General features: G+C 36.5%; 1 protein-coding gene across 1 annotated transcript in view; it reads left to right on the top strand.

Annotated features, from left to right (window-relative positions):
- Positions 1 to 15,461, top strand: part of LOC121314143 (plexin domain-containing protein 2-like) — a 144,715-nt gene that overhangs the window by 111,534 nt on the left and 17,720 nt on the right. Inside the window, exons 10-12 of the mRNA XM_041247117.1 lie at positions 3,124 to 3,184; positions 5,262 to 5,409; positions 9,553 to 9,591. Of these exons, the coding sequence (XP_041103051.1) occupies positions 3,124 to 3,184; positions 5,262 to 5,409; positions 9,553 to 9,591 (248 nt within the window). The remainder of the gene's footprint in view (positions 1 to 3,123; positions 3,185 to 5,261; positions 5,410 to 9,552; positions 9,592 to 15,461) is intronic.

The raw sequence follows: 15,461 nt of genomic DNA, 5'->3' as shown, positions 1-15,461 counted from the left end.
TAGCATAACCTCAGTGTCATTGCAGGGCAAGGTACCAGGCAGGCAAATTGATAGACCTACTAATAGATCTAGATTTTCTGCTTACATGGCCAGTTAGGACTTTGGATATGAAATATTGCCAACCCCTAGTTTGATAGCTGCATACATCAGCCTGATATCATTTTTGTAGGAGTTCTTATGTTTGTTTTCCTCCTGAAAACAAAGATGGAATTAGTAGGGAAACCAGCATAAAGAGGACAGAAAAGCTGTAATTTAGGATCATAATTTCAACATGGTTAAAAAAATAGTACAGTGCTGACCGTTTAGTCAATACAAGTAATATGGTGCCTTTTGTTTTAGGAATTGTAGCTGTGCAAATTGTGTGTCGGCATGAAATAAAAAACGAATTTGAATTACCTGACACTTATTTCTAACACAATATACAAATAACTGATACAATATACAGTACATGGAAAATGATTAGTCAGACAGACACAAAATACCATATTTTTCGCTTTTAAAAATTATAGTGAAGCAAATTTGACATGAGGAAAGAAAAAATAAAATTCAAACTCAAAAACCTTGCAACCTATTTGTAGTAAATGAAGACACTGTTATTATCAGGGAGAAAAAATAAAAACAGAAATCTTTGTTTAGAGAACATGTAATCCACAGTATAATAATAATAACAATTATGTACTGTTTGAAGTGAGATATTATGGATCAAGACCCACAGACGTGTCCAGAGTATTGTGACAAACTTTCAACCTGGAAAATAAACATCTGATTTCCACTGGGAGCTGGGTGCTACACATTGTGGACTAGGGCTATTCCATCTATTCCTTCCTTAAATAAAACCACTGGATAATATTGGATGTGTATGTCCACTGTACCCAACATATGGTTTTAAAGCTCATATCATTTCTGGGTGTTTGTATTCTACATTATTGAGTAGGTTACCTTTCTCTGCACAGTGCTGGATTAGAACATAGTTTCAGCTACAGACACATATTGGAAGTCATGCTGTGCATTGCCACTGAACTTATCAGGTATGATCTTGCTGCAACCTGCAGAAACAGGATGTGCCAAATATACCAGTGTTGTTCAGGGAAGCCAAACAAAAAAAATATACGCAAAGGAAATTTGCATTTTTGTTATATTGATAGCTTTTTACAGAAACACGACTGTAGAGTTGATGTGAAAGCATGGATTATAAGGCACTCTCTTGAAACGTGGCTGCTCCCTACCCTTTTTTCTACCTTGTATCAAAGAGTATAAAAGGTCAAAGTGTGAGTCATTCACTAGTAAATTCTGATTCAGATGGGTGAACATTTCAAAATGCTTCTCCAAAGATAAAAGAAACTCTTCTTCTTTTCAGTAGAAACATAGTTAAAGAATACAAATAAGCACTTGCCAGACAAGAGCTTGTGAGAGAGCTGTCTAACACTATCTCAGTGGCTTCACCCCTGGCACCTGGGTCTCAGATTGATATGGAGCTGATTCTCACACGGTTGGATCAATGTGTTTTAATGAGTGGAGATTGAGGAGGAGATACCACTGTCTGCAAATAGAGGGCAGTGTATTTGTCCATGGAGCAATAAAAATGAGAAATAACTCTAAAATGATATTTATGCTCTCTAGAGTAATTTAGCTAATTGAGTATCAGAGAATGCAAAACGTATTTCATGAAGCAGAAAATTACTCATTATGCAAGATAGATTTATTATTATTTTGTTTTCAGTTGAACAGAATCACTTGGGCACACGTAGTGTGTGAAATCTGCATGCAGTAATTGAGAATTTTTATGTGTGGCCCCCCTGTTGTTGACAAGTAAAAGGGAAAGACGGAAGCACTATGAATCATGCAAGTAATCCCTCAAACTTGGGACAGATATGGTGATGAAAGTCCACAAGGAAGCTATTGGAATTGATCAGTCTGAATGAGTTGATAAACTGCATGTGTGAAAAAGCCAAACAGAAATGGCTCGATTTGAAATTAAGAGCATCCATACTGGTAACAGTCTTGTCAAAAAATCTCCAAACAATACAAAGGATCTCTTCACGGCATTGGGACATGCAGGGTGGTTACAGGAGGGTTTTTCGTATGCTAGGTACATATGCTAATACACCATATTTTAGCATACATGATCCCCAGTTTATGATTTTCAAACGCATAAATTAGTTTTGAATCTGATATCTAAGTCCATATATTATGTATTAGATGCGTTCGACGTGATTTGCTGTAATTGCTAACGGTGTGCTTGTTTAAAATTGAAGTAAGGTAAAAGGCACCTGTTTTATGGAGATTATAAGGGTTTGTTATTATGTTGTTGCTAAGAGAACCATGATTGAAGTCGATGTTTCCCTCATTTCACACATCATGTGCTATGTTAGGATGTGCGCTTGAATAACTACAAGCTGTTTCATGCTTCATCTGTCCTCTCTAAGTACCCTAGAGTAAAGTTCAGTAAATCTAAGATGTATGGTATAACACCCACAACAACAATGCTGTAATCACATCATTCTGGTAAAGTTACTGCATTTTATTGTTTATTATCTCTAGATCCATAGGGTATTACTTTATGTGTCAGCTTATTCATTTCTATGTTGTCATTACAGAATACAGTACAATAATTTACCAAAAAATAGTAGTTATAATACAAAAACACATACATACACAGTTATTAGTAAGCCATATATATATATATAATATATATATATATATATATATATATATATATATATATATATATATATATATATATATAATGCCCCAGTGGGTATGTCCTGTAGTGCTGTTTATTTTTTTTATAATCAACTCCAACTCTTCAGTACTGCCCTAGGCTGGTTTAATAGGCCCCTCATGCTGTAAAATAAAAATGTGGATTTTGTGCAGTTTGAGACCTATGTTTCGCCATGTACTCCAAGTAATTGGTTTCATCAGTCCTTATTTGCTGAACAAGCTGGTTGTAACAGAAAATAGCCTAGCTCTCAGGCCACAGCACATACTGTGTACTGGACACTGGAGATGAGTGAGCGCCATTAAACTGAAGTACGATCAGTGCTCTCACTACTGACCACTGAGAGATTAGCATCAAGCCATTGCCAGGATGTAAGTTTTAATGAATTGATTATTTTATTTCAGATGTTCCAGTGGGTTTGACCGTTACCGTCAGGACTGGGTAGATAGCAGCTGCATTGACGAGGTACAACAACTCTTTTGAAGTTTTAAAGTTAAATACACAATGAAACGATTTGTATGTATTGTGTTTGCTCCCGAAGTCCTTGCCTTGTAAATGCTAAATGATGTTGAAGCAAAGGAATGAGATTCACAAATGGGAATAGCCATGTTAATTTGTATCAGATCTCTTATGGAGGCTGGCACATTGGTGAATGCACTGCTTGTTATTACAGACTATTTAGTTAGTCTTGAGAAGCTGCTGAAACTTGGTAATTAACTTTTATAGATATAGAAGACAAAGTTTGGATCGATTAAATATGTCTGCAGCGTGCTTGTTAATCAGTTATAGTAGCTGCTTGGAGGCACAATGGGCTAATTCACTAGCCATTCATCCTTTTGACCTCTGGAGAACTGTGCTAAAATGTGACTTAGGTCCACCTAAAATGTGTTTGATGGTCTCCACAGCCCCCGTTTCAAAACCAATGCACAATCCTGTACGGTTGGCAGTGTTTCCATGAGCGAGGCCCTGGGCAAAATGGCAGGTGTGATAAAATCAGGATTGAGGTGGGCTTATTGAGCTATGTTCTCCGAGGACCTATCTGCACCATGCCTGACTGTAACCTGCCACCTTCCCTCAGCTTTCATCAGCAGTAAAAGTAGCGGCATTAAAAATAATAATAATGACATCACTTAAGCGAGAAGTTTTTAGTTTAACTTGAATCTGCGCTGAAAACAGGAATAATCTCACTTTCATTTTGAAAATACATCAATTCCACCTCACCCATTGCAAAACAGACAGCATTTTATCTTATCTGCTTGCTTTTCTGTGATAGAAATGGAAATTCAAAATGACTGGGAGACGTGCATTTCTCAGGTCAGGTGAAAATAAATGCTTTTTGTCAGCTGCTGTTTCAAACCCCAGTTTTTGGTATTGTGTTATTTTAATACAGCTATCTGAAGCTGTGCTGGCGTTTTTGATGTTTACTTCAAATGCCATGCAGTGACTTAACAATGCCATAATGGGAAAAGCAATACATAATAATACCCAGCACTGCACACCGTCAGGTTCAAATGAAATATATTGCTTGTTACAGTTTATTAGGTTTTAATTTGTTTAGATGTTCACCTTCATAGGTCATTGTGTTTAATCAATACGCTGCACCCCCCAAGGTAAAAAAGGGATATTTATTTGTTACATGTGTTAGTGGAGGTCTGTGTTTATCTTTGTATACCAGTCTTGTACTGTTGTTAAACATCATGTTTTGTTTCCACCCTTTGAGCATATTCTGCTTTGGCAATGGGTGTCATGCACAAAGACATTCGAATATCCAAATTGGTTGGTAACACTGAAATCACTGAAGATCAGTGGAGGAGTCATTTACATTGGAATCCGCACAAATTCTATATTATTAGAATCAATACCATGACCACTAGCTCTTACTGTTTTATTAAACACAATTATGCTGTCAGAAACCAACACTGAGTTGTAGGTCCTGGATGATTTAATACAGTATAAAAGCCTTTGATGACAATAATTAGAAGAGAGCAACCCAACCATGATCAATTATATGGTTTCTGGGGAAATATTTTCTTTATGGTCTTTGCCCCCAAAAAAAGTTGTTTAAAACTTCAATGCATAGATTGTCAGAAATAAGGAAATGTAGTGGCCTGTGTGTAGGGTAGGGAAGCTCTATATCTGGGGAAGCTACCTTATATTCTGTATTATTTATTTTAAAGTGTTTTTTTTAATTGATCTTAATAACTGTTTCAGCACCAGATTAAGCTCTCCTCACACATTTCCTTTGCTACAGGAGTCACAATAGACACAACAATAAAACGCTGCTTGTCCACTGCCACTTCCAAATGGAAGACTCGCACTCCTGGGGTATTTAAACCTGGCCTAGATTATTTCTACCTGCTTATCTGTACAGCAAGTGCTGAGAAATAAAAGCTTAATTAATTTGGCAATCCAGTGTGGTTTCTTTAATGAGAATTACTGATACTCCCAGACTATGTCACTTGAAATTATAATCGTGTGTTACCTCCAGTACCTTTTTTAATAAAATAAATGCTGGAAATTGCCTTTTTTCCCCCCCCTGCAGGCTAAGGAAAAGATTTGTGAAAATTTCCCAGAAGCCACTCAGCTGTATCCCTTTACCACCACTACTGTTCCCCAAACATCACCCAGAATCTTAACGACCAGCACTGCGTCTTCAACCTCACATCTTCCGACCAGTATCCCAACGGAAGGTAGTCATGAAATAACAACTTTCTAAATTGCTTAAAGTGCAACTTGATAACGGCCTAAAAAAAAAATCACAGTTAAATTAACTAACCTGACGTTCTATAACTGAGAGTCTCAAGAGTAAGTAGCAGGGTCAGGACAAATACAGAGTAATGCATCTCCACATGTTGTTACAACTGTTTAAATAATGTACCTGTCATTTTTCTTATCATTGTTAACATCCTACAGTTGTGTACACTTATAATGTTAAAGTCTGTTTCAAAGCTCTTTTCAAAAAGTCCACTCTAGTGCACTGGTGCTTGAACAGCAATTAAAACAAATAACAAAAAAAAAAAAAAAAACATAACAAGTGCTCTGGCATTTTTGTTCCTTACCACATCATGGATTGCTATTGTTGTGTTACCAGTTTGACGACATGTAGACAATAATCCTTACAGTATTAGTGCACTAGAGCGAACATAATGAAAAGAGCTTTGAAACAGACTTTAAGTTATACGTGTAAAAAGTTGGCAGGGTGTTAACAATGAAAAGAAAAATGACAGATGTGTTATTTAAACAGTTGTAGCAACACATGAGGATGTGTAACGCTATGTGGTTTTTTCTGAACCCTGCTACTTACTCTTTAATAGCACTTCTATGTAGCTCCCAGGCATGTGTCATCTCTAAGAACAGCTCATGCACCAGCATGTAACCATTAACTTGTTCCCCTGAAACACTTCGCCCACAGTAGATGTAAGGAATACCAGAATTGTATGGTACCTTTTACTGATTCTTTCATAAATGTGGGACAGGTTCATTATTAGACTTTGTTGTGCTGCTGTAAATGAATATTCATTCCCCCAAATATTTGTTCCCACCAGGAAACATTTGTTACCTCCTACTTGCATGTTTGGTATTTATACTATTTTATGTTAATTATGTATTTGTAATGCTAGTAAATGTGAGCAATGTTTGCAGGTTGTTATTATGTATTATTGTAGGTGAGACTGGACCTTTCAGAGGGGACTAGATGGTAGAAGGTTAGGGTTTGGGTTAGGGAAAATTGTCCTAAAATTTAAGGTTTTAGTTGAAAGTCTGTGGATATAGACTTGTATGCAAAAAAGAAGGGGGTACAAATATTCAGAAGGGGAACCAATATTCCTGAATATTTGTTCTGAGGGGGAACAAATATTTGGGAGGAGCATATATGCTCTGGTACTGGCTAAAATGTTTGAGATCCCTTCTGAGGACAGCTTTAAACTCCAGAGTTTTAAACTCTTGATAATTAATTTGTTAAGATAACTGTGGTATTGCATGCCTATACAAGTTCATTATTTAATTGTATAGACTAGATTTGCTGTAAGAAACAATTTCACAAAAACTCTGTGACAATACCTCTGACGTTGCTGTTAAAAAATTAATTTGGAACTGTCAACAGAACAAGATCCTATATAAGACATGGTCTAGTAATGGTGACCAGCACGCCAAGGTTAAAGGGTCTATAACAAAGCTTTTAGTAATCACTTTGTTTCCACTCATAAGTACATTTGTATTATTACTACTATTAATATTGTCTTCCCTGTATACTAAACTCCACCAGCCAGACAAATAACCTTGTTTCTAGTAGCATTTTAATTACACAAACTTCTGTGGCTAAGTACCAAAGCAGAGAAGATTGAAAACCTGCTTAAGAAAAGGCCAATGTTCCTCAGAGCATTTACTAGTCTTCCTGTCAGAGAAAATAACTGCAGGCTGCATAAAATCAATTGCTTCAATTTATGTAAATGAATGTTTCAGATACTGGTTTTCTACAATTAATGTTTACAGGGGTATATATTTTGTTTTTAAAATATAAAAATTGGTCATTAAAAAAAAAATCAGAAACACAAATGGCTGACTTCTCTCAATGTAAAATGATGTCTAGCAGGGAAAAAGGGAAGTGGGGGGAAAAGGAAGTCTTCTTCATTGACCCCCCCCCCCCCCCCCCCACACACTTTGAAAAGCAGTAAGCACAGAAAAGTTTGGAGTACAAGTAATTGGACAAGCGTCAACATTTGTTAGGGTTCTTTTTTCTGAGACAGTGGTGAAAATTGCTGTAAAGGTCGGGTTATAGCTGGTGCTTTCTAAACCTCTCGTGACAGTAGCCAACAGTTTGCATTTCCACATTGTTTAGTATTCCCTACATGTATGGCTGAGTTGCAGTAAGTGAATCAGAATTGAAAGAAATAGTTTTTTTTTTCTTACACTAAAGAAAGAAAACCAGGAAGTACTGTATCCTTGCAGGAGTGAGTTGAGTTTGATTCCTAAATGAGAGAAGGTTATATGTTCTTTTCCTTCAATGCATAGTTTTACATTTTTCTTGCAAATGTTTTTGTGCACGCAAGTGCTTGGGTGCATCGTGGTAATGCCTTGCCCATAGGGATATAAGAAAATTACGTTCTCTCACAGATGACCAGAACATGATTCCATGTAGTAAATAATGCTGATGTGTTTTAGTTAAGCTGTGGGTGAACTGTTGACACTTTCCCTTTACAATGTCTTTCCAGTCATTATGAACAAGGAAAAAAACTTGCTGGACGAACACTAACAAGTCTGGTGCTTTTGTTTTATTGTATGCTACCTGGTTATTAAAAGGTATAAATAATTTAGGGATGAGTAGAAAATTGAAATTCACAGACAAGGAGCTCACTGGGGTGCCATTTTAAATAGGATTTGGTCATTTTGGCATTGGTTTCTAATTGCAGTCAAATTTGATTTCATACTTCACGTCTGCAATAAATATTGTTAGCCATCATAACAGTGGGGTGCCATTTAGATGCTGCAGGGTTCAATTTCACATGGCAGTTTTTTTTTGTACATTCCTTTTTTTATATAAAAAAGAGCAGCATTAAGGGGTAATTGTCAAGGCTTTAAGAAACATTCTTCTCATTGTCGTAGTACTTTCTTGCAAGTCATTGTTCTGTACATCTTATATATATATATATATATATATATATATATATATATATATATATATATATATATATATATATATATATATGGCTTACTAAATGTAACTGTGTATGTATGTGTTTTTGTATATTTACAGTATAATCGTAAATCTCGAAAAACTACTCATTTCTAAATTGAGAGATAGTGATATTTTGAAATTTACCTGTCCTGGTCACAGAAGCAAAGTTTGTGGTGAATAATAGCCATGTTCTATACTTTTGAGGCATAAGCAATTAGGAAATAACACTTACTACCAGGAACAAAAAAAAATAATAATTGTTACACGGTATAATTATCCCATTCAGTCTTTGTGCTACCACTGTACCTGAGGGATGGATTTTTTTTTATTAAAAGGAGAGAATCATCTATTCAGGGATACAAAGATATTTAGTAATCAAGGGGCTGAGAGGGAAATACTGGGCGTTAAAAGCCCCACTCTTAAAGCAGTAACATTTTGGGGTACTTGTGAGATGGCTTGATCACTGAAATCAATTGCAAATATTTAAAGAAAATATGATTACATTTTCAGAGATACAATATTTAGTTATTAAGGGGTCAACCGTCCTCATTCTGTTTCAAGAATGGTGACACCATACTTTTGACCGCCAGTGTGTGTGTGTGTGTGTGTGTGTGTGTGTATGTAGATAGATAGATAGATAGATAGATAGATAGATAGATAGATAGATAGATAGATAGATAGGATTTTAAAACAGAACACACCACTATGTATCCAGTGTGTATCGGGATCCCAAGGGATGCAAGCTAATCACAGGAAATAACACTTGTATTCAGATTTCAGATTTAAATACTTTCTTGACCACTTCACTTTGCTTTGACATACCATTGAGGTCTCACTTTCTTACAGACACTGCTCATTGTTTATAATGGGAAGCAGCCAGTGGTCTCTATGTATGTGTATTATTTACTTATGAGATAATAAATGGCAAGTTTCTTTTCAGTGTTACTCAAACAAATGTGAAGGGTTCCTTTTCAATCAGCATTCCTCATTAAAATGTTTCAACTACCACATGTGATAGCAGTTTAACTGAAGCCAAAGCAATTTGAAAGTGCTGAAGTATATGGCAGAATCGTTCTTTTTCATGTGTGCTTATCAGCAATAGCAAAACTGATATACAGAGCAACTGCATTTTTTTTTTTTTTTTTTTTTTTTTTTGCAGATGACACAAAAATTGCAGTGCACTTGAAAGACCACGGAGGTAAGCGCTATGTTTTATATCCCTCTGTTGTGTGAGCATCTTTATCTATTGCTGCAGTACTGTACCTCCACACAGCATTAATTTGAACATTGTGGGATGGGGGGGGACGGGGGGACTGCTTGTTTTAAGGGATTTGAGTATTTTAGTAGACAGACCCTGTAAAAGGAAGGCTGCCTGGGCAGAATTGTGTGAATAACTACTTGAAATAAGGGTCATCAGCATTCCTTATAGCACTTGCCGGTTTATTTGTCAGTGAGAAAGCTGCAGAATTCATAGAATTGATCTTGCCAGGCTTTTATATGAATACTATACAGTATATCACCACTTTTTTTTTTTCTAAACTGGAGGAATGCCCTACCCACCCACAATATTCTTCTCTATATCTGTGGGATATAAACACCCACCCATGTACTGTATATGCACACTATGTACTGTATATGCACACTAGTTTATATGATTGTTTTGCATGAACCCTGCGATAGTTCAAATAGATGATATACTACCAGTATATTATCTGGAACCCCAGTGAAATATATTGTTTGTTTTGTTGTTGTCATTCTTGTTGGCATTTTTAACCACACAGACAATGCCATGTAGAAAACAAGGAAGCAATGGCAGGTGAATAATCTAGCACATTCATAAAAGCAAAGAGCTATCAGATGCTGTTTGCTGGCTGTTATATGGTGCTCTCAGAAGGCTTGATTAATTGCAGGGCAATTTTTAACATGTCATACTTGTGCTTTTGACAACACAAACTTCCCACAGCGGGGAGGCTAATCAACACTATGAAATGAAGTGGATTTACAATTTGGTGTTCTTTTATGGATTTCTTTCTATTATTACATAGACATTTCTCAGGATCATTGATTGATTGATTGATTTTATACATTACATTGATTTAGATGGCCACAATGTATTATTTTGGTCTTGTTGCTTGCTTGTACTGATTTGTACACCATTCAAATTGCATCCTAATTTGGCCAGGCCAATTTAAGATGATTTAGAAGTGTGCATTGAATTGCTGTATTCCACCATTACCCAATACCAGGGATCCTAGTTTTACGCTATAAAAAAACAAAATAATCTGATTAAAATAAATTAATTAATTAATAAAATGTGCGTTATTCCGCAATTTTAATAAAAGGCTAAAATTGTTTTCGGCATCTTTTAAACAGCTTGTTGAATAGTAAAAACACATTGAAGTAAACTACAGCTACATTTCATCATGAATGTGACATGAGTGTATCTCTTCCATCAGAAGCAGTTTTATTGAACAAGTATGTTTACTAAATTTAAAGGAAAATTGCCTGGGTTGATGGTTATCTATAAGTGTATTGACTTGGTTATAAACAACCAAAAAGCCTTGCATGTTTTTTGCAAGTGTAAAACAAAAACAGACTTGTTATTCCTTGTTATTCCGCAGCAAACAGATTCCTACGATCCCTGCCCATAACACACACACACATACATTATATACTGAGTGTACAAAACATTAGGAACACCTTCCTAATATTGAGTTGCACCCCCTTTTTCCCTCAGAACAACCTCAATTCGTCAGGGCATGGACTCTACAAGGTGTCTAAAGCGTTCCACAGGGATGCTGGCCCATGTTGACTCCAATGTTTCCCACAGTTGGGTCAAGTTGGGTGGTAGTGGATCTCTACCCCGAATAGCTCGTTCCATCTCATCCCACAGATGCTCAATTGGATTGAGATCTGGTGATCTCAGGCCACTGCAGTAAGCTGAATTCACTGTCATGTTCTTGGAACCATTCCTGGACAATCCTAGCCTTGTGGCATGGGTCATTATCCTGCTGAAAAAATCCACTAGTAGATGGATACACTGCTGCCATGAAGGGATGCACCTGATTGGCAGTGATGCTCAGATATCCTGTGGCATTCAAACGTTGCTCCACTTTTATCAAGGGGCCCAATGTGTGCCCCATGAAAACACACCCCACACTATCACACCACCACCATCAGCCTGCAATGTTGACACGCGGCATGATGGATGCATGTACTCTTGTGGTTTTCTCCATACCCTAGTCCTCCCATCAGCGTGAAACAGAGGGAACCGGGATTCATCAGACCATGCAATGTTTTTCCAGTCCTCCAGTGTCCCGTGTTTGCATTCCTTAACCCACTGCAACCGCAGTTTCTTGTGTTTTGCTGAAAGAAGTGGAACTCTGTTAGGTTGTCGGCTGACGTACCCCATTCGTGTCAAGGTACGATGAGTTGTGCATTCTTTTATGGGTTTTTTGGCACCAATGTTGTACTGGACTGTCAGTTGACTAACTGTAGCCCGTCTGTTGCTCTGCACAATTTGTGTCAGCCTCCTTTGGCCTCTTTCATCAATGAGCCGTTTTCGACCACTGGCCTGCCGTTGGCTGGATGTCCTTTGGGTGGTGGACCATCCTTGCTACACACAGGAAACTGTTGAGTGTGAAAAACCCAGCAGCGTTGCAGTTCTTGACACACTCAAACCTGCACGCCTAGCACCTACTACCATACCCCGTTTAGAGGCACTTAAATCTTTTGTCTTGCCCATTTACCCTCTGAGTAGCACACATGCACAATCAATGTCTCAATTGTGTCAAGGCTTAAAAATCCTTCTTTAACCTGTCTCCCCTTCATCTACACTGATTGAAGTGGATTTAACAGGTTACATCAATAAGGGATCATAGCTTTCACCTGGATTCACCTCGTCAGACTATTTCATGGAAAGAGCAGGTGTTCCTAATGTTTTGTACACTCAGTGTGTGTGTGTGTGTGTGTGTGTGTGTGTGTGTGTGTGTGTGTGTGTGTGTGTGTATATATATATATATATATATATATATATATATATATATATATATATATATTATATATAGTGTGTGTGTGTGTGTGTGTGTGTGTGTGTGTGTATATATATATATATATATATATATATATATATATATATATATATATATTTATATTATTTTTGTTTTAAAGGGAAAAAAACCACCACCACCTTCTCCCAGGGCAGATTAAAGCATGGGCCCATGGGGCACCAGCCACTTAGGGGGCCCCCAGTAAAATCCATTGTAACCGGTGGATCAAAATATAGCAGTAAATAAATATAGCAAAAATGTAGCAATAAATACTATTCTTTAATATAATATAACAATGGATAAATAAAATATCCAGGTGTTTGTAAATCTATTTGAATTTTGTATAGCAAATACAGTACTGTGTCTGTTTTCTACAAACTAAACACACACGCATGCGCACCTCAGGCCTCTAATATACAGATCAGTATATTAGTATCATCAGTATTGACCCAGTATCAACCAGTGTTGAATCATTCACTCATGTTGAAAAAACAATTTATGAACTTTGAACAGTCAGGAATGTGGTCTATTTTTGGCTTGTTGTAACGTGAAAATCTGCCATCGTTGTTCGAGAGCGATATTGAAAACAGGTTTGTACATTATAATAGGATGCGGTTATTGTTTTAAAAATAACTGTCCACAATAATGCCCACACAGTCAACCCAGAAGAAATTAGATTTATGTAAAAGTTATGTCGGCTGGATCTTCAATTATGGGTTACATTTTGCAGTTTTTTTTTAGATAAAATAATGACAAAGTCTGAAGGCTCTAAGTGTTTCCTTTTAATTCGATTAGAACCATTACTGTTTCAGAATTGTACAAGCAAGCATTAGGATGAAGAAATTAACTTCACTGTGTTAGGATGAGGTATCTGTGATGGATAATGAAATGGAAATAAAAAATAAAAAAACCTGACTACATCTGGTCGATAAAAGCTGATGACCAGATGCGTCCTTGGATAATGGCAAATCAATTATGAGTAAGGAGAACACAAGGTTCCATGCAGGCTGCTTATACACTTGATTAGTAGTTGCTAATTTGAATCCAGATAAGATCTCATTGGAGCTTAGAAACTGATACAGGCAAAGCATGAATTTCAATCGATTACTGGAGCAAGCTTTCTGTTGGGTGAAGGATGTTGTAGCAGTGTTTTAAAACTGTTGACTTGTGCATTGACTACCCTTGGTAACTTGACATAATTCATTAAGAAACCATTAAAATACTAGTACACATTAAACAGTCCTTAGTATTACAATTAGTACTTAACAATATGATCACCAAGGGCAACGCAATGGATAAGAAAGAGAACTATATGAGATAAACTGTATTGCCATTTTATCATTGCTGATCACTATGTAACACAATTTTTGTTCCTGGGTAGTAAGTGTTATTTCCTAATTGCTTATGCCTCAAAAGTATAGAAAATGGCTATTATTCCCCACAAACTTTTCTTTTGTGACCAAGACAGTGATATTTCAAAATATCATATTTCCAATGGGAAAATGGGAAAATATGTGTCTTCGTTCACATAAAGTCAGAAAAAAACAACATATGAATCCAAATTAACATGTATTTATACTAAAGTAGTACAAAAATGACTACAAAAGATTTAGAAGTGAGTAGTTTTTCGAGATTTACGATCTTTTTATCTAAAAAACACTTACTACCCAGGAACAAAAAAAAATTAAAAATTTGTTACACGGTGTTATCCTGTATACTGTATCTTGTATTGTATGACTAGACAGACACAATCTGGACCCCCATCAGACCTGTAAGAAGGAAATGTTAACGGTACCCATTTACAATTCTCATTGCTATTCATTCTATTTTGCCTTAAGGCAGACATAGCCATGTCATTTGTTACATATGTCAAACCACAGTCCTGTGCCATTAGTCTTCATGAAAATCTGAAGAAAACCCTAATTAACAACACTGGTGTATGGATACAGTAAGGCTCTCATAGAAGGGTTTACTAATTTGGTTCCCTCACAAAATCAACTTCTTGCCTTATTGCACAGTTCTCCAGCATTTCTCTAAAGGATATACTGGTAACAAGTTGTGAAAAGGTTTTGTTAACTGCAACACGATTTAATTGATAAGAGTGAGCTTAAACAAAAGATTAATTAAAACGGCCCATAATGATTTATGGATAGAACATACTGTTCCCAAACAGGTAATGGGTTAGACCCTCACAGCTTTTTGGTTTTGTAGTAATTGGTGTTCCTTTTCCATTTAGAAAAAAATATGCATATAATAATTCGCATTAAATAGCTTTGTGAATCTAGCGTTGTGGCATGACTACTGAGTGGTGACACGCTCGGACCAGGAAGTTGACAGAGACAAAATACTGTGGGTTGAAGTGCGAGCGTGAATTTATTTAAACAAAAAGAAATCAAAAGGACATAAACAAACACAGCTCACAGAACCAAAATAAAAATGTTTCACAAAAACAAATCTCGAACACAGAACACTCGTCATCAAACAAGTACCATGCACGAGCAGCGATTGTATTTTCAATTAAATCTTTACCACCTTCTTTCATTCTCTCGCTCTCTCTCTCCCCCTCTCTCCATCTCTCCATTCAAAAACTTCACCCCGAACATAGACAAGACAAGCTTATAGACACATGGCCATCTGTGAATTATCAGTCATTTAATCAGTCAGTTTTAAATGCGTGGTCGTCAGCCAGTTTGTCAGTAAATCATTAGCTGCCAACCACACATTCTCATGGTGTGTAGTCTGACAATACAATAACCCTTTTTAAACACACACAAAATAATACATCTCTAGCAGAGTTGTGCCCTGCTCCACATTTACACACAGCACTCTTCTGCCCTGTTACAAGCCCCTTGTATCATTAAAATGGTACTGTTTTTTTTTTTTTTTTATTGATTTTCTTCCCTTTGTTGGTGGTGACAAACAACAAAAAAATAACCACTCCAAGTGAAAAGAAATAATATTGTAAAGATAGTAAAACTATTGTGATAAAGGCAATGGCAGGAGTGCAGAGACTGTTTTT

The sequence above is a fragment of the Polyodon spathula genome, chromosome 4 (assembly GCF_017654505.1).
Source record: "Polyodon spathula isolate WHYD16114869_AA chromosome 4, ASM1765450v1, whole genome shotgun sequence".
NCBI lineage: Eukaryota > Metazoa > Chordata > Actinopteri > Acipenseriformes > Polyodontidae > Polyodon > Polyodon spathula.
Note: the sequence above shows the minus strand (reverse complement) of the source record. Positions and strands in the feature narration are given on the sequence as shown.